The sequence below is a fragment of the Setaria italica genome, chromosome IX (genome assembly GCF_000263155.2).
Source record: "Setaria italica strain Yugu1 chromosome IX, Setaria_italica_v2.0, whole genome shotgun sequence".
NCBI lineage: Eukaryota > Viridiplantae > Streptophyta > Magnoliopsida > Poales > Poaceae > Setaria > Setaria italica.
In genome coordinates, this window is record NC_028458.1 from 36,206,294 (window position 1) to 36,225,891 (window position 19,598).

Genomic DNA, 19,598 nt, shown 5'->3' on the forward strand with positions numbered 1-19,598 from the left:
CTACCGCGCCGGATCCTTCACCGCCAACCGCCGTCGCCGCCCACGCGCTCGGCCGAGCCCCGCCGCCACGTTGCCGCACGCCACCTGCCAGTGCGCCTCCGCCACTCACCGCCGACGACACGACCACACGGCTCCCCCTCTCCACCACTCAGCTCACAGGACAAAGGAGATTCCCCATGCCTCAATCGCCCCTAGCCAGTCGCTGCAGCCCGCCCACGCGCGCGCCCTGCTCTGGCCAATCGCCGCCGCCGTGCCTCTGCGCAGCCAGTGATGCGCCGCGCCCCTTTCTCCTCCCTGCGCCCCTCCATGGCTGATGGCGCTCCAAAACTCCCCCGTAGCACCCCTAGCACCTATAAAAGGGCACCAAGGCAGCTCACCAGCGCTTAACCGCTGCAAAAACCTCGCGGAAGCGCTGCCCCATTCTACCGCCGCACCTCGCCATTGAGAACCACCTCCCGAGCTTCGCCGCGACTTCCTAGTCCTTCCCGTGCACCACCCATGCACCCCTGAAGCCTCCCGAGCCCCTGCTTGCCTTCCTCCGCCGCTGCAGTCACCGGAGAAGAAGCTCCGCCACCACGCCCCAAACTTCCCTGTGGACCGTTGCCGTCAAGCCGCCTCCACCCCCGAGCTCCTTAGTGCAACTCTCCACAGTGAGCCCCTAAGTACTCCTGTGCCGTTCCTTAACCCTATCAGCACCGCCGCTCACTGGATTAACACCGGCAAGTCGTCGGCCAAGCCCCGGGGACTCCATTGCGAGCCCCTAAATCTTTCCAAGGGCGTTCGTGTTAATTGTAGGGGCACTGTTGCAGTGTTTCAAAACTTCTAGAGGCCTCCTTGCGAGTTGATTTTAACCTTTTCTGTTTTATTTAGTTTTTAAATCGCTTGAAACTTTGGAAATGCATAGTAAATGGTAGAAAAATGCTAAAAATACAAAATTAACTTTGTTAGACTCTGATGTTGAATAGTTTCACAGAAAAATAGTTTTGGACATGTCACTGTTGTATATTTTTCTTTAGGATTTATTTTGTGTTTGAGCCAACAAATGCCCCATAAATCACACAAAAATGGTAAAAATGTAAATCCACCTCTGTTAGAACACTTGTGTATGCTTGTTCTAGATATGAATTTTGTGATACTAGTTTAGGTGTTGAACACACTGGTTTAAGGCAAACCTTGAAATGCTAGGCTAGATCTTGTTATTAACACTAAAAAATGGAAGAAAATAGGTAAAAATGCGAACCACTTTTGTTGGGTTCCTGTTAAAAATTCTTCCCTAGGAAAAATTTGAATGTTTGAATACTCGTGCTTTCTTTGAATGTTTGAATATTAAATATTAAATATTAATTTGAATGTTTGAATACTCGTGCTTTCTTTGTCTGGTTGTCTTTATTTTTTTTACTTAAACCTAACTAATAAGTCCAACTTAGCAGCAGAACAATGCGCTGCCATCAGCCCAAAAACATCTTTTGCCAACCTTGTCATTTGTGTTGCTGCCCATAAACATCTTCTGCCAACCCTGTCATTTATGTTGCTGCCCATAAACATTTTTCGCCAACCCTGCTATTTATGTTGCTGTCCATATATATACGACTTACCTCACCGCTCCGGTTTCACCTTGTTTCCCCTCCTATAGTCTATATAGTCCATGCTGTTGTTTCAGTCGCTAACCATACCTGAAGAGTGTAGCAGAATAGATTGAGGTAGGAGAGGACTAACAGATAGTATTTGAGAATGGAGGGCATAAGGATGAAGCTTGAGAGCTTGGCTGGGGTTACTGGTACTTGGAATCCAAGAACTAGTAGCCTCGCAGCATGGGGCATGTCAATCTTGGCACAGCGAACTCTCTCGTAGGAAAAGCCATCAGCAGCGTCGCAGCTGCACGCTAAGTCATTTGACGTGGCAGCTCCTTTTTCTCTAAACTGTAGATCTCAGCTAAATAAATAGAACGTTATGAATCTTGAAGGAGCTAGTGGTGGGCTAAAATGTTAATCTTGACGCCTCTCTTTAAATTCAATCAATACCGATGACAAGGGTTCTAATCAATTAAATTAGCCTTTGTTTGTTTATAAAACAGCCTACAGAATAAGTGCTCTCAAATAAGGATCGATCGGGCCGGGCGTGCACGCGTGGACTCCTTGACGGCGCCTGCCGTCTTCCGTCAGGAGCGGTGAAGATGCGGGCATGCCCCGCGCGCGCAGCCAAACCCGAGGAGCAGTCTGTCCACAATCCACGTCAAGCCGCCCGGTTGCCAGTGAAAATAAAGGTTTCACATCGGCGAGTGCCTCCGAATAAACCAGCGACCTTTTTTCCGTTCCGTGCGTGCGCTTTTCTCTATAATTTCGTTTTGACTTTTCTTGATTCATAGCTTATATGCGTAGCTCGCCGAATGCTAATGGTATATGTCTGTTTTAGTATGTTGTCATCAAGTCATGAATATTGCTATCTGTAATCCATGGGATTGGAACCTGGCCCTTGTTTACTTGGCAAATTTGGGAGGTGCCAAATTACTGTTACAGCACTGTAGCACACTGTAGCGTTTCGTTTGTATTTGTGAATTATTATCCAAATATTGACTAATTAGGCTTAAAAGATTCGTCTCGCAAAGTACAACAAAATTGTGCAATTAGTTTTTAATTTCGTCTACATTTAGTACTCCATGCATGTACCGCAAGTTTTATGTGATGGGGAATCTTCTTTTTGCATAGTGTCAAAGTTGGAAGTTGGGGGTGAAGTAAACAAGGGGCTGGTATCTAGCTACCATAGCATTAACGTCTACCTGCATTTGTTGCCAGCCATGCTGCCTATATATCCAAAACATACGAAGCGGTCTCAGTTTCATTTCATTGCCCCTGAGTCCGCTCCATACTACTGGCCAACCCATGGTACAGGCCAACGGTTTATTAGTCCACTATACAAAAGTTAAAAGGATGAAATAGTAGAAATAAGACAAGAGAGTGGACCATTTTTTTTATTTTTCCTAAGAATGAGAGGCGTCAGGAAAAAGCCTGAAACCTTTTAAAAAGTCTTTAGCAGTTTAACACGTATCTTTTCAGAAAGAAACAGAATCGCAGATGATGGTACGAGTATTGTCAAATTGGTTTGAGAAATGATGTGGTTCATCACCTTCTCACTCCTTGTATTTTTGTTTGGTTTGATGAATGAAATAAGTTGATCACAAGCATATAATTATCTTAATAATGAGGAACGGTTCATCTCATCAATATTTATGGGATGACTGATCTCTACGAATGTGGTGATTCCATTCTTTTTTAGGGTGGACCATTCCATTCTAAATGTGGTGATTCCTCAAACCAAACATTCAATTACTACATATGCTACCCCAACACAGACAAAACATCTATATGATTGTACTTACTCTCACAAACACTTCCCTCTCTTCTTGCACGCAGTTTCCATTTATATAAACACAGCTCTCTGCATTGTTGTTTCAGAATCACATCATTCAATTTGGTCTGAAGTCTCTTAAGTCCACAATTTTCAATTTTGACTGCTCATAGTATAAATGGCGCAAAGTTCATATTGGGATGGTGAATTACACGAGTTGGGATCGGAGAAAAAACGCATGGGTTGATCCGTTCGTGAACGAGATATAAAGGACAAAGGGCCTGTTCGCTTCAGCTTATAAGCCGGCTGAAAAGCTGAAACGGCTGATTTGTTGTGAGAGGAAAACACTGTTTGATGACTGGTAAGCCAATTGAATAAGCTGAAGCGAACAGGTCGAAAGAGTTTAAGAGTAGAATTTGGACGGCGTGGTGACAAATCCCCGAACAATTCAAAAGGATCTGGACCAAATTGCAAGTCCTTCAAAAAAGAAATGATATCGAGCGTGATGTTCGTTTTACTTGTACAGATCACCGCGAATGTGCAGGTCGCCCGATGCTAGTACTATAGAACCATTGTTGGTGTCTTTTTGACGGAATATATTTGGCTGTTTGCATAGGTCTTAGTTGTCTGTAATGGAGTGAACAAATTCACTTTTTCTACATTTCTTACTCTGAAAATGAAACAGCGATTTTCAAACCAGCTCATTCATCATTAGGAACACCTTAGCAATAGTAGTTGGTTAGGCTACTATGCCTTTAAAAATTTAAATACTGTACGGTAATAATTACTCTGCATAAACTGAACATTTTTCTATGATATTTTTGTGACGGTTCCACGCAATTATAAGCTACTCCCTCCGTCTCACATTACTATTCGTTTTGGGTTTTCTTGATACGTAGCTTTTGCTATGCACCTAGATACATATTATGTCTAGATACGTAGCAAAAATTATGTATTTAGAAAATTCAAAACAAATAATAATTTGGGATGGAGGGAGCAGAATTGTTCTCATAGGGCACAAAGTTGTGGATCAGCCACTTATGGTCGGTGGACAAGTCTGCAAAGGTTACATATCCTGAGAATAGACCAACTGGGATGAGCAGCCAAACGGCAAGGGAAAGGGTATTTAGCGGTTTTGAAAATAGAGTAGGTCACTTTCTGTTGCTACCTTTCGGCAAAACAGATTTTTCTGAAAACGTTTTCTTTGTTATTTGGATGCCAATTAGGGCACACGAAACAAACGGAGCAAGTCTTGCAGGAACCGTCGGGTTGAATTGTGAGGGGACGGGGACCCATGCATCTCTCAAGTCTCAAGTCTCAAGTCTCAAGTCTCAATCACTTCTGTTTTCCTGACCTTTTCTTTACCTTTCCAGGCCAGGTGACGACAAATAGTTTATTGGGAGCGCTTTTTTTTTTTAACTTAGTGGTAAATTTACAGCACAATTGTCAGGATCTGCTGTTCTTTAAGAAGAAATAAAATAACACAAATTGATGCGCAGCTAATTCTCTATCGAGCCGTAATCACTGTACAAGGATAGAACCGCATTAGCATAAAAATTTGGGATACCACTCAAGGTACAAATTCTGCAGCAGTTTCCTATGGCAACCAGCGGTCCAGATGTGAGACCACATCATACTTGGAAACACGTGCCGTTTTGAAATGGTAAACAGCTAAGAACCCCACAGTTCACAGCATGCGAATAACCAACGATCTGTATTAACGCGATTGATCAAGAAATAAGTAGCACTTCTTTTTTGGCGAAATAGCAGCACGTCAGAACAGTTCAAGAAGAGAAAGCAGCACATAGAAATATGGTAGAATTGAATGGAATTCTGATGGCTCTAGTTTATTCTCCTTAGCTAATCACAAGGTACCCGCCTTTTTGCACACCACTCATGTCCTCTGGGGCCCAAAGATTCCAATGGAAACGAAAAGGAGAAGAAATTGTTAGAAAGCATCCCCTTAATTACAACAATCTTCTCTCCAGAGGAGCACTGAAATTGCAATTATCAGCAGATCCTCTTGCAATCACTCGCGATACAAAGCGCAACTCGAGAGAAAATATGCATTGCATGCTCCTGCCTTTATCTTCCCTTCCAGGCCACAACATTGCCACTATCAACATTCGGGTGGAGATTGCACGAAGCACGATAAAACAGTGCATTTCAATCCCACTCCTAGCAGTTCAACAGATGTCCCAGTGAACAATTTGGAGGACACTCACCATTGTACCTTTTTCTATCAAAAGGCAATGGTATGGGGAACCCGCAAATTTGACCCCTAACTGCGCCAGCTGTTTTGCTTCTTGGCCTCAAATGTGGCTCCATCGTTGAGCATGTCTTGTGCATCAGTTTCCATGCCAAGCTTTGATAGAGCAAGAGCTTGAAGGTAGAAAGCTGTAGGCCATTCCTGCATGCAGACCTGGGCCTGCATGGCGTCCCGGAGGGCAAGTTCTGCTTGCTCATTCATCAAGTAGGAAAAACTGCGCCTAGCAAAAACTGTGGCTGAAGGTGTTGACATCATTGCAACTAGCTGCATTACAGTAAACGGGCTTGTCATATTTCAGGAGATCCAGAAGCAGAAAAACAAGATAAAAAATAAATACAATGTTCTAGGGGTATTGAGCAGCAGTACTTGAGATAGGCCGAGGACCCAACCACATAGGAACATAGACTTGTGACCACTTTCACAATAACATGTTATGATTCTTTCTGTGACAGTCTCCTACTATATTTACAAAAAAAAATGAAGAGAACAGGGATGTTGATACCTTAGAGTAGTAGTCAATTGCAGTCTTAAAATCCTTGTCTCTAAATGCGATGTCACCAACCTTCTTTGTGTTCAGCATCTCTTGAACTTGCTGGGTCCATTCTTGAAAGGATAACTTCAATTTTTAACATGCACCAGACAAATAGGCTTATCTTAAAAAGCAAAAAGGTAGTGCTTCATAATTTCTAAATACTTTGTGCAAATGCAAAGAAAAGATCTGGAAGCACATATCAGATTGTACAACAAAAAGAAATATGAAAAGTAGGTCCAAAGTCTAACCAGCAGTACAATCTCCTAAATCAAACATTGGTAAAAAAAATCACAGTTATGCATACAAAAAATTTGACTTTTGGACTAAAACAAGCTATGATGCATTTATAAGTCACTACATAGCCAAGAGAACGTCACACAAACATATTTCAGATTCTGCAAGCAAATAATGAGGTACACTTTTTTTTCCTTCTTTCTTCTAACCAAACAATGCAACAAAGCTCAGACTGGAAGGAACGGGGAGCTTCACAACAATCTCAACAAATAAACCTTGATGAACAAGTTATGAATTTAGTCAAGAGGGAACATAAACAAAGTGGAAGAGGGAAGTGAGGAAACTTCATCACAAATTGATAGCTTAAGTCAGATGCATGTTAATTTTGGCTGTAATACCTCGTTTTCTGCACCCTCATCATCTTTATAACCTGTTTTAAGCAATATATCATGCACCGCTGTAAGATCCAAAACAGAGCAGGCCTTCCCAAGTGGAGAAAGAATAGCTGGCAATACTGATGTGGCTTTTGTAATACCCATTAAGACATGGGATGCTACCTAAATTAGGATTCAGAACAGGAATGGACGATGTTAGTAGAAGCAACGAGGCCGAGCGCATCAGGAGCTCCCTCACCGCCGAGCTCCGCGCTGGGAGAAGAATACTAGGAAACAAATTGTTCGAGCTACTCACCTCCTTTTGCTTCTGAAGAGGACCAACAGAAGACAAGAGATACTTTATGTTTGGTCTATCCCTAGCTTCAAATTGCAAACACTTTGATGCAAGATCAACCAATTTCGAAGCATCCTCATTAGCATACTGCCCTTCTAAGGAGGAATCCATCAGCAACAGTATATTCTTCCCCCTTATCAAATCCAGTGCCTGAAATTCCCAAAAAGAACAAAATGAAATGAGAAATCATTGTCATAAATTACCAATATATCACAATAAAACACCTAATAAAGTTTCTGTCATCCCATTATGTCATGAGTGGCTCTTCTTCAATGGCACAGGAAATTAAGCACCTACCAATTGCTGTCAGTTCATTGTTCAAAGCTCACAGCAGTCCGTCAATAAAAATTAAAAACATTGTACCAAAAAGGTGCAAGGGAATTGCTAAAAGATATTTCAGAAATTTATTCTTCTTGAGGAAAAGCAAATGAAGCATACATGACTCGGAGGAATGTGCTTCCCGCTCAAAAGATCCAACAGGACAGTTCCATAGCTATATATCACACTCTCAGCAATTACTCTGCCTGCCATTCAAGATTCAAGCACTAAATATTCAGTGCAGTCCAAAATTGCATACTGTAAGTAGTATGGAGGATAGAAGACAAAAGTCACAAACAAGTTACCACAGCCCAAAAAGGTATTTATTTAATGACAATCAGGAAACAGAAAGTTTTATAGTAATATTCTCAAGAGACATGACTCACTAGAGGTTCATTATTTAATTTCATAGATATCATAAATAATCTAACATACAACAATTGAGCTTATAATAAGTTCCCAAGTTGGTCTTCTGAGGGCACCACCCTCAGTGCCAGCTAATCATGAATGCGATAGCATATAGTAGAGATTAGGTATTTCTTACCAGTTCGTAGAAACTCTGGTGGAGTGTAAGCCAGGTTGGTACTATAACTTTTTCCATCACGGCTATTCTTCATCAGTCCAAAACTAGACAAGCGAGGATCACCTTCCTGATAGGAAATATAAATTGATTACAACAGGTAAAGAATTTCTTAGGCAGCTATAGAAATCAATTACGACAGTAAAATTTACAAAGTAAACCTTACAGATCAAAATTTGATTTTCAACAGGAGGAGAAAAAAAAGTCAAATTTGATTTTCAACAGGAGAAAAATGTAGTTACAACGCAAAAGCTAGCAGAGGGGGGAATAGTCACAGTGCAAAAGCCAGCAGGGGAAAATGTAGTTGAAACTAGAAGCTGTTAGCAAACTTGTGTCTACCTCATCAAAAAGTACTCTGTAAGCATTCAAGTCATGATAGATTTTCCGGTTCTCTGCATTGCAATGGTCGAGTGCTTGTGCGATGAAATATGCTACCCTCAACCGCATTTCCCATGGCAATGGCTGCTTATCCCCTGCACAAAAAGGTAGTGCACAGCATAGTCAATCAAGTGAGAAAAAGTAGACAGGGCACAATCACCTAGTCCCAGCAAACCACATTAATGCATGATCTGCACAGGTCAAATGCAGCAAGGGTGAAGGACGCAAGGTGCATTAAGTCATTGAGTTAATGCACAGGAGATCGAGATTCACGGTTGGTGCGATCCACCCTCTAGGATCATCATGAAGTACGTCACCACAGACGACACCACCAGGCCGCAAGGCCCATGACAGAAAAGGCTGGAGTACCAATAGCAAGTGGATATGGATATGGATACGGAGGGGTTGGGGAGAGGACGTACAGTGGAAGAGGTGCTTGGAGAGGGTGTCGTTTGGCATGTACTCGGCGACGAGCAGCCTCTCGTCACCCTCGGCGCAGCAGCCAATGAGGTTGACGAGGCGCTTGTGCCGCACCTTGCCCACGCCCGCCGCCTCCGCCTGCAACAGCAGCCACGCCGCATCACATTGCGAGATCCGGGCGGGGATCAAATCAAGCGGAAACAAGCGACCAACGCATATCGTACGACGAACTGCTGCGGGTCGGGCCACGAGACGCGAGAGAATCGCTTGACGGCGATGAGACGGCCACCGTCGAGGCGGCCCCGGTAGACGACGTTGGGCGCCTTCTCCCCGCTCTCGGAGACGATGAGGTCGGCGCTGAACCCCTTGGTGGCGGCGCGCAGCTCGGCCAGCGCGAACTCCCTGAATACCGGCACCGCGCGCTTCGCCGCCTCCTTGTCGTCGCCGGCGTCGCCGCCATCCGCCCCGCCGTTCGCCGCCTCTGCCATTCGAAACGGACGCAAGCGGCCGCGCCGAGGATTAGACGGATTAGAGGGGTTAGGGTTTAGGCGGTGGTGGTGGCGGCGGCGGCGGCGGGGGAGCGTGTCGCTTACCGGGATCTGCCGGGTTGTCGGCGGGGAGCGCGGCGGCGTCGTTGGGCGGCAGGGGCCCCGCCACCTTGGACTGGAAGCACCCCATGGGCGGAGTGGAGATCTAGGCGTTGTGGTCGGTGGGAATGCGAGTGCGGGAGCGTGCGCTCAACTCGACTCCAGTGCGGAGGAGTGCGGAGTGGAGCAGAGCGAGCTCGTGAAGGTGTGGGGGGGGAGGCAGGGCTCCGAGAGAAGCGCGGCAGCACACTGGGGTGGTGGGGGATCCGGTAGGTGCGCCCGCAACACCAAGCATCCCCACCTCCGGTGTTTTAAAAAACCCCAAATCTCCTGCTACTTTACTTTTCTTTTTAATTTAAAAATACAATTCGTAGGAGTCCTATAATTTAAGGTGGTGTATTTTTTCTATTTTTTATACTGAGTATTCTTTTTTTTTCCTTTTAAGAGAAATCACACTGTTTCCCACAGCCAATCAGAGAGTGTAATATTTCAATTTTGGAATGGAAGAGCAATGGAAAAGGATACCAAGAGGATGCATGCAGCTTTTGGACTTGCTAAGAGAGATGCTTCGAATTTTGGTACGAATTTAAGAGTCACATTAATGTTGAAAAACTGCAGTACTATTTGTTTGGTATATACAAATTGATGAAGCTTCCTTAACTCGTATACGGTTCTATGCCTTAAATCCCTACCTGTATTATCTATACCTAATAAATCCCTACCTGTATTATCTATACCTAATAAATCCCTACCTATATTATCTATATATATAATATTAAAGAGAGGATGTTTCTTCCTGCTGTCATTTTTTTCAACCGTCGTGGTCATTTTGCAAAAAAAATCCTTAACTTTTTTTATAACAAACCCGCGGTCCTTGGTAGAGGCACGTTGTCGTTGCACCGCCGTCCGCCTCCCCCCGCCCGCCACGGCCGGCCGCACCAAGCTGAGGGAGGGCCTCCACCTCCGCCGCCGTTCACCGCCCACCCTGAGACCACCCCGGCGGCGCACCTTGGCTAGCGGTGGACCACAAGCGGCGCCAACCTCGCCGGAGCTGCCAACGCGTCGTCATGCCCGCCATTAGCCCGCAGTGGAGCTCCTCGACTGAGCCGCACGCGCTCAGTCGCACACTGGCGCCGGCGAGAGGGACCGCGGCGGAACTAGGCAGGGCCGGCGAATCTGCACGGGTGCAGAAGAGTGAAGGCGAGGAGAGGAAAGTGGTAGCACAGTTGCGGCGGAGAGCTACGGCTGAATGGGGGCAGAAATGGCCTAGTGTTTCAGGGGAGTCGGTGCTCAGGAGTTTTTGTTCCGCCCAAACACGAGCCCGGCCGTCGAATGACGATCAACGGCTCAGATTAAGCGGCCAGCTTAAGTGGGCTTCGAGCCTAGGCAGGTTGCGCGCGCGGTTGGGCCAGATTGGCGGCCCAACCAGTGGCTGCCGGGCCACAATATATTAAGCTGTGGCGAGCTGCACCCTGGGCCGGTTTTAGTTGGCGGGCCAGTTGCCATTTTGGCTCGCACAAGCCGAGAGGAAGCGCGTGCTCTGGGGCATTTTCGCATGCGTCAGCTTAGGCAGCTGGGCCATTTTGCCTTGCATCAGTTGGGCCAGCATTGGCCGCCTTGCGCACTGGCAGGCTGCTAACATAGGTCGCTGCCAGGCCAAGCAGCATTAAGCGCTGGGCCGCCGCATGAGTCAGGCGCAAGCTGGTTTTGGGTACTGGGCCGCTTCGGCTGCTACCAGGCCATGAGTACTGGGTCGCCTCTGCAAGCAGGGCTCGCGCAGGCCGCCGCATAGGCCACGCGAATGTAGCGCGAGCTGGTTTGGACCATTAGTTTGCCGGTGGGCTGTCTTTGTTTGAAGTGCACATGAGACCACCGTGAAATTTTCTTATTCCTTATATTAGTACCACCTCGCCATACGAAGCAGTGTCGCACCAGCTTAAATGTTCGTCCTCGCGAGCCATCCTCGCCGAGCTCAGTTGCGTGGGCTTGTAACCCAAGTGGGGGCATTAAGGTGGTGTGGATGTTTGGTGCAGACTCTGGGCTTGGGTCTGTGGTGTGTCCTTGCTAGCCCTGCCCGTTCCAAGTTGGTAGTGGCCTGTGCGGCCCAAGTAAAAGCTCGGGCTTCACTGGACCTGAAGTGGCAGGAACGGCATGAGGCTAGCTTCACAGAGCAGCGATCACTGCTCGCTTCCAACGGTGGAAGGATAACAGACCGCTACATCACGGGCCCGACCTGGACCCCGAGGAGCCGGCAGCAAGGATCGGAGAGGGAGTGATGGAAGGATAATAGCCCGCTACATCATGGACCCGACCTGGACCACGAGGAGCCGGCGATGAGGATCGGAGAGGGAGCAGTGGAAGGATAACAGGCCTGACCTGGACCCCGAGGAGCCGGCGGGGAGGATCGGGCAGAACTAACTGGATGGCGGGAGTGGGGTGAAGTGGGGGCCGCGGCAGCGACGCTCGCTCGTGCGAGCGGCGCGGCCATAGGTAGGGGTCGGGGCTGGTCGGATCGTGAGAGCAAATAAAGACCCGTAGCAACGCACAGGCATTTTCTACTAGTATAATATAAAGTGCGGTTGTTTCTTCCAACCGTTGTGGTTATTTTGCAAAAAAGTCTCTCAACTTTTTCATAATCAACCCACAGTCCTTGGAATAATTTTTGACAATTTTGCAAAAAAGTTCCTTTCTGCAACTGTGTGCCATCCACCTGTGCCCCTCCTCCTCCAGTCCTTTACCTGACCTCACCGTCCGTTGCCGTCGGCCCCCTCGCACTCTACCAGCCGCCACCTCCACATGCGTGGTGCGTGCTGCCATGGGAGGTTGCACGGGGGAGAAGAGAGGTCGTCGCCGGCCTCCTCGCCATCCTCCGGCTGCCTGCGCCACCTCTGCATGTGTGGTGCGTGCTGCCATGGGAGATCGACTCCCAGTCGGCGGAGTATTTCGATACGGGGAAGAGAAGGCCAAGGCAACGCGGGGAGGTCAGATGGCGCTGCGGGCAAGGAGCTCGAGTTCCGCCGGGCACACGAGGTCCTCTGATGGGGTGAACTCCTCCAATCGGGTGAGCTCCAATGTGACGAATTCCTTCTGCGGGGTGAGCTCCCTCCGTCCCTCGACGGCTGCACTTGCGTCGATGCGAACTGAAAAGGATAGCGACGTGGGCTGGATAAGATAAGGCACGTGTGAAAGAATTTTTACTGCACAAGTGGAAGGAGTTGAGGAGCGACACAACGTGTATAAAAATATAGGCATAATGCTATTAAAAGGAAAAAGAATAGAACGGAGTTTTAGTGGATTAACTATGTTAAAAATTCATCTATGGATCAAAAGAATTAATGGACTAATCTCCCAATTAAATATAAAGTCAGTCAGTGCAAGAAAGTAGTGAATTTGTTATTCAATACCGATATGATAATCTCTCTCTAACGACAAGGGATCGACTCATGCTAACGGGGACTTGAGGATACAACAAAGTCGTTTAGAGCTTAAAAAAGAAGTAGGTCATGTATTTTAAGTTTTATGCCATGAAATTCAAAAGCAAAACAAGATATGCTGCCACACAAGAATAGTCTCATATACCACCTATGCTTATGTGGGTCGGCCATTAGAATCAGAAGTATACTTTGCGATCGACGCGTGCATAGGAGAGTTGATATGGATCACCCGCGCATTGCATGCTATTTGGAATGAACAACATGACTACGACTTTTAGAGTATGACTCTACACTTAGATAAGCTCGTCGGGTAGTGACATGTCACACAAAATTTTAATTAATGTAGTTCAGAGACTAAAATTAGAGATAAGATAATAGTACGATAGATCCTAAATAGTATACAACATTTACCCGTTAACTTTTCCACTTCTTTCATACTGCCACACGTGGAGGGAGGAGAAAGCCCTTGCCAAATCGTTTCGAGATATAAAGGGCTTGTTTAGTTTACGAATTACGATCGTTCGTCCACCACACCGCAGGTGCGGTGCGCCAAATTTGAATCGTTAAAATTCGGCGCCAAGATGTATGGCGAGAATGCAACTGATTTTGCTCTAGTTTTCCTGTGACCGCTAAACTTGCTTAATAAATCAAGCACCATCTAGTTTTCTTTACGGCAGCCACACCTACGACGTGGCGCTTTGATACCCAAACTTTTGGCCAAGGCTAGATTTGTTTATTTGAAATCCTGTGGAAATTGCATACGGTTTCCTCCAAATTTCTGCGAAGATTATCTAAATTGTATGCCATGAGATATCAAATTACGTTTGCTCGTGCCGGCCCCTTACTCAGGCCTTGTTCCCAATTTGGGAGTGGCCAAATTCGCATTTTGCCATAAATGCGCAACTGTACATTTCGTTTGTATTTGTGAATTATTGTCCAAACATTAACTAATTAGGCTTAAAAGATTCGTCTCGCAAAGTACAACAAAACTGTGCAATTAGTTTTTAATTTCGTCTACATTTAGTACTCCATGCATGTACCGCAAGTTTGATGTGACAGAGAATCTTCTTTTTGCATAGTGTCAAATTGAAAAAAAAAAAAAAAACTTAAGGCCAAGTTCGGCACAGGGGAAGCTCGAGTTTTTGCAGGGGATCCTAGGTGGTAGTAGCGCGAGCCTAGCAGCTCGTAGCCTCGTGCATCATCACGGTCCAGGCACTTTGCGAATGGCGATGGCCGATGGGGACGAGCCACATCCGCTGCCATGGTTATCACCTTGACATGATGAGCGGCAGCAAAGGCTAGCAGGTATCATGCCACAACAATGACCATCACCCCCTGTCTCGGCAGAAAAGAGTTCAGGTTCCTGGCCCATGCATGAATTGTCTTGCACGATATCATGACCAAACAGTACAACACTTTTTAACTCAACCAGTTCTCGGAGTAAAGAGGCTCCGTTTTACAAATTTACCACTACCACCATTGTTAGCTCCTTTTTGAACAAGAAACTAAAATCAAGGTTCACAAGAAAAGGAAGAACAGTAGAGGTGAAAAAGATCTGATAATTAACGAATACAGAGTTAAAGATTCAGTGACTGCGACACAGGATGTAACTCGATGTAGCAAACTCCTCATAAAACATTAAAAATTACTCGTAGTATGATGACAACACCTCTGGGCGGCGCTATCAAAATTTCTCCGAGGACCAATCCTGACGGGCACATCAACCTTGAACTTTCCTCACTTGGATGTGGTGAGTGGATTCGTCTCTCCAGATTGAAGCCACTCCACTCTGGACGAGGGTCACGTAGTCCCCCTTCTTCACATGTTGTGCTTTCTGTTCAATATTCAAACCATGGATTAGCAAAAACAAAAGGGAAGGAGATAACAGTTAAAACAGAGATGTGTAGTGTTAGGAACGCAAGATGGTCTGATGAATTAAAACTGCAAAGATCAGCAGTGGAACTTCCTAGCACATGGCCTTACCAGCAAGCTGCTAATTGCTCTGGAGAAAGTTTCTTCTGCGTCGTCAGAGAACTGCATGTGGATAGGGATGACCCCCTGATAGAGTGCCAGCCGTTGCTTCACTCGTTCCCTGCAACAGTAGTTTCCTCCAAGTGTCAGTGTTCTCCAGAGCATCTTTGCCTCTTGATAATTTGATTCATGAAGGCTATGGAGCTCATTCGATGCACAGCATGCTCCAAAGGTCTCATTAAAGGAAAATTATAGCATGTCATGAAAGAGAATCACAAAACAACTTACTCGTTCGTAAATGCAAATATTGTAGATGCGGGACGATAGTGGCTCAGGAGGACAGCCATGGAGCCTGTCTGTGTAAATACAATGATGGGTGTACGAAGGGTGTTTGCCATCATGGTTGAATGAGATCCAAACATTTTACTTAGCTGACTTGGGGAACACTCATTGTGTAGAGCCTGCCAAAGGAATCATAACGCGTAAGGAAACAAAGAGAAGAAAATAATAAAAGGATATAATTTTGACAACAAAATACTAATGAAAGCAGATGGTATCTTCGCCTTAAAAAGCTAGCTATCTAGCCATGACTGAGCAGTGAACATTGAACAAAGCTAAGGTCACCATGTGGTGAATTTGAAGGACTGAAAAGGATGGGGAGTCGAAAAGGACCTGACCATACCTGTGCAGGTGCAACAAGACCAGGGGAGGTAGTTGGGTTATAAAGGCTGGATTCTGTTCTAAGTGCCACAGTGTGCATCACCTTGACTGCCTTTAGTGGGTACCTAAACACAGAAATATGCACAAACCAACAGAGTTACAATAGACACGAATGAACAAGCTAATGGAGGCTGAAGCCGCAACATAACAAAAAACTTCCAAGTCCTCTAAAAGGGTTTAAAGAAATGAAATGTCCGCATGGCACTATGAAACTGCAACTAGGACATTTAAATTGCAACACATGCTGAAACCTTACTTTCCATGTGCAGTTTCGCCAGATAACATGATGGCATCAGCACCTTCCCGGACTGCAATAGCTATGTCAGAAACTTCTGCCCTAGTTGGAGTAGGATGGTTAATCATGCTTTCCAACATATTTGTAGCGACAATGACTGGTTTCTCCATGCTTCGACATGTTTGGACAATCTCTGCCTGAAAAAAAGTAAAAGTCACAATTTATATCATGCTGCTGCTTGGTTACATTTTTACACAAGATTCTTTCCTAGATACAGGGATAAATGACAGATTTGGCCCTCCTAGAACTGTACATAGAATATAATCTCACCTGTAGCAAAGGAACATCCTCAATCGGAAGTTCAGCACCAAGGTCTCCACGAGCCACCATTGCCTGAAAAGATTTCAAGAAGTTCAGTGTCTAGCAGACTAGCACTAATTAAGTAGTACATGACAAGTAGATATTTTTTTCCTTTTCGTTTATCAGACCTAGACCCAGCATGCTTTTACATACAGTATACATGAAGCCAGAGAAGAATAGTGCTTTTATACTACACAGAAGCATCTCATGAAAAAATAGTGCTTTTATACTACACAGAAGCATCTCATGAAAAAAGAAGACACGAAAAGTGCAGGCCCAACAAGTTTCTCAACACAGATTGCTTCATGTGCTTATCATGAGTTCATGGCAACTGGCCAAATTCCAAAGTATTACATTCTGCCAATTTACAAGTCCTTTCTCTTTCTGTCAAATTACTTCTATTCTGGTATCAAAGGATCACACAGCCAATGTCAATGGTCTTACCCCATCTGAAGCAGCAATAATGGACTGCAGATTTGGTATTGAATCTGCACTTTCAATTTTTGGAATGACATGTATATCCGCATTCGCACCTGGATATGAAAAGAGCACAAAAACATCAATTAGGTTCCTGTTTCCCAGCATAGATAGCCACGACTAGCATAGATGACAGAATGCACATTACCTTTAAGATAGTCCTTTAATTCATGAATAACTCTGGCGTCTTTCACAAAGGAAACTGCATAGAAATCAACACCATTTTCGACGCCAAATTTTATGTCTTCCCAATCCTTTTCTGTTGGAACAGCACCTTAGGATTTTGGATACAACTATGTGACAGCAAGACCAGTCAGGGGATAATCTTACCAGTGATAGATGGCAAAGTGGCACTCTTTCCACGGACATTTAGGTGGCGCCTTGATTTCAATTCTCCACCATCAACTACTTCACACTTGACAGTATCAGCTGATTTAGACTTCACAGCAAGTGCCATCATACCACCTGTAGCACACAAACGGTAGAATGAATGATCGGAGTATGAAAAATAATATCATATATAATGTGTAAATTGCAAATAAGTGAATCAATTTATGTAAGAAGACAACTAAAGAATCTGACAATACCATTATAGGATCTTATAGCAATACAAAGTCAAAATAATCAAAATACTGAGAATGATGAAACAAGGCAGATTGAACAAGAAACATGATTATAGGGATAACTTGAATAGGTATCACCATATGACATCAATGGCCACAGCATGAACAAGATTTTGCTTCAAGAAGGAACTCATCATTCAGGCACATTCAAAGTAGAATATGACAATGAGAGTTTAGCTCACCATCCACTAACAGTATGTCGCCAACTTCAACATCATTTATGAAGTCATCATAATTCACGCTGACGGTGTCCGCAGTGCTCACCCCTCTCTTAATCGTGAAGTTGAACTCTTGACCTTCCTTGAGCATGATTGGTTCTGGAACATCCCCACTTCTAACTTCAGGACCCTGGACACTCCTCAAATTCAGTCATAAGAACTTATGCTGCTGTAGCATTTGAATTTAATGTATTCAGCCAAGATATACCTTGGTGTCCAGCATGATGGCGATAATATTGCCATCAGTGTTCTGTGCATTGTACTCCTTGACCAAATCAATAACCTTCTGGTGTGACTGATGGTCACCATGGGACATATTAAGGCGCGCAACATTCATTCCAGTCTCTGCAAGCTTCCAGATCATCTCACGAGTGTTGGTTGAGGGGCCTATGGTGCAGACTATCTTTGTCTTCCTCCTAGAATTCGCAATAACCGCCTGTGAAGTGATTTCAGTAGCAGCCTCGCTATTCATCTGCATCAAGTATGTCAAATTTGTCACCACATGAAGTAACCACTTTAAAGCGATTGACTTGACTATCCTATCGGCTATCGTTCAGCAATTATTAACTAAAAAGTCTAAAATAAGCTAAACATTGGTTACAAACTTCAGACAGAGGTAGAAATAGCATCGAAATCTGAAACCATCTGTGTTGAGTCAGGTACTCAACATCTAGGATCAGGCACGGGAACCCAAATCAGATCAAATAAATGAACAAACAGTTATGTAGTCGTAGCTAAAATCTCCTGGAAATGAACAAACAGTTATACATATAATGCACTATGCTGCAGCTCTTTTCAGTATTGAAATGACAATCATCAAACCTCTGAGCCTGGCGCTCGGGATCAGACGATCAACAACTATTCCTAACCAGTTTGCAGAACCGACTACACTACGATGACCGACGGCGACACAGCGCTCGGGATCTAATCGCCAAACAAGAAACATGCGCGCAGGGACTAATCCGATGCAAAGCCGAACTGACACAAGCAAAAACCTGCGGCTAATCCCCTATGAACCCAATCACCAAGCACAAACGCACTCAGACATAGAAAGTAGCAGTACACTAGTAGCGCCAAGCGCCCAAGCCTGCACGGAGGAGGGCAAAAGGATGCCACTCACTGACTCACCTGAGCATGCACCGCGCCGTTGGTCGCGCCGGCGAGATCTGCCGTCAGCGTCTCGGTGGCGACCGTCCGCAGCGACCGCGCCGCCACAGCCCTCATAGGCTGCAGTGGCGCCGCCGCCGCGGGGGCGGGAGCCGCAGCCGGCCTGAACGCCGGCGCCGCCATTCTCGCCGCCGTGAAAGCCCCGATCTCCGCCGCCGCCGCCATTGGTGCCCCCCTGCTCCGCGCCGCGCTCGAGAGAGTGGTGTTGTACACAAGCACGAACAGTCGTGGGAGGCGGCTGCGTGGGCTGCGGCGCGCGTGTGTGGGAGAGAGCGCTCTCCGCCGCGAGGGTTTTCGTAAGATATTCCGGCGAGGTCGAGGCGCTGTCCGTGGGCCGCGTCTTTATACGCCGCAAAGGCAGAGGGGGGATGGAGAGAGGGAGGAGGCGGGCCCGCGCGCCAGGTGTACGGGGGGCGCGGTCCACACGATGCATCCAGTCCTCGGTTCATCCGCCCGCCCGAGAGAACCGGAGGAGCTCGGAAGGCCCGCTGCTGCTGGCCTGGCACGCTGACACGACCCGGAGTAGTTTACAGGTGGGCCGCTGTTCTGCCGGGGCCCAAACGTCAGTCTCTGCGAGTGCTTTATGGGCCCGCACGTCAGGACCCTGATACTTGGATTTTTATTTCGGGTTTCCTTTTGAAAAAAAAACTGTACTATCTCTGGGTTCGAGAGGAATATGCCACGAGCAGAAAAACGGGAGATTGCGATGCCAAGTGGAGAGACTGACATGTGGAGCCGGGAACAGGGGCGGAGATGGCGAGGCGAGGGGCATAGCTGTTAGACGTTTGCGTCGAGGGCGACAAAGCGAAAGGGATGCTCTTCGTCGTCTCCAGCGTCCCAAAAAAAAGCTCTGGTGTTTTGCCGTTACGATCTTTTTGGGTCACGTCACGTGCGATTTTATTTTGTCAGGGAGGTTACGGGTCACACACTCACACCTACAGCAGATCTCTGCCCCAAGCCGCGGAACGAATCTTCATCGTCTGGACCATGAGATGGGCTGC

General features: G+C 46.1%; 2 protein-coding genes across 2 annotated transcripts; both read right to left on the reverse strand.

The window, feature by feature from the left end:
• Positions 1 to 5,133: 5,133 nt before the first annotated feature.
• Positions 5,134 to 9,651, reverse strand: LOC101785097 (probable serine/threonine-protein kinase At4g35230). Its single transcript, XM_004983529.4, has 10 exons — positions 9,399 to 9,651; positions 9,030 to 9,286; positions 8,808 to 8,943; positions 8,347 to 8,480; positions 7,972 to 8,077; positions 7,548 to 7,633; positions 7,071 to 7,259; positions 6,779 to 6,937; positions 6,117 to 6,230; positions 5,134 to 5,878 (listed from the first exon to the last, which is right to left on the reverse strand). The coding sequence occupies exons 1-10, from the start codon at positions 9,481 to 9,483 to the stop codon at positions 5,627 to 5,629; spliced, it is 1,518 nt and encodes a 505-aa protein (XP_004983586.1). The 5' UTR covers positions 9,484 to 9,651; the 3' UTR covers positions 5,134 to 5,626.
• A 4,572-nt stretch (positions 9,652 to 14,223) lies between these two features.
• LOC101784708 (pyruvate kinase isozyme G, chloroplastic) lies at positions 14,224 to 18,919 on the reverse strand. The gene is made up of 12 exons (XM_004983528.4): positions 18,559 to 18,919; positions 17,639 to 17,902; positions 17,395 to 17,560; positions 16,920 to 17,054; positions 16,738 to 16,848; positions 16,557 to 16,645; positions 16,083 to 16,145; positions 15,774 to 15,949; positions 15,480 to 15,582; positions 15,086 to 15,258; positions 14,810 to 14,918; positions 14,224 to 14,660 (listed from the first exon to the last, which is right to left on the reverse strand). The coding sequence occupies exons 1-12, from the start codon at positions 18,760 to 18,762 to the stop codon at positions 14,547 to 14,549; spliced, it is 1,707 nt and encodes a 568-aa protein (XP_004983585.1). The 5' UTR covers positions 18,763 to 18,919; the 3' UTR covers positions 14,224 to 14,546.
• Positions 18,920 to 19,598: the final 679 nt, after the last annotated feature.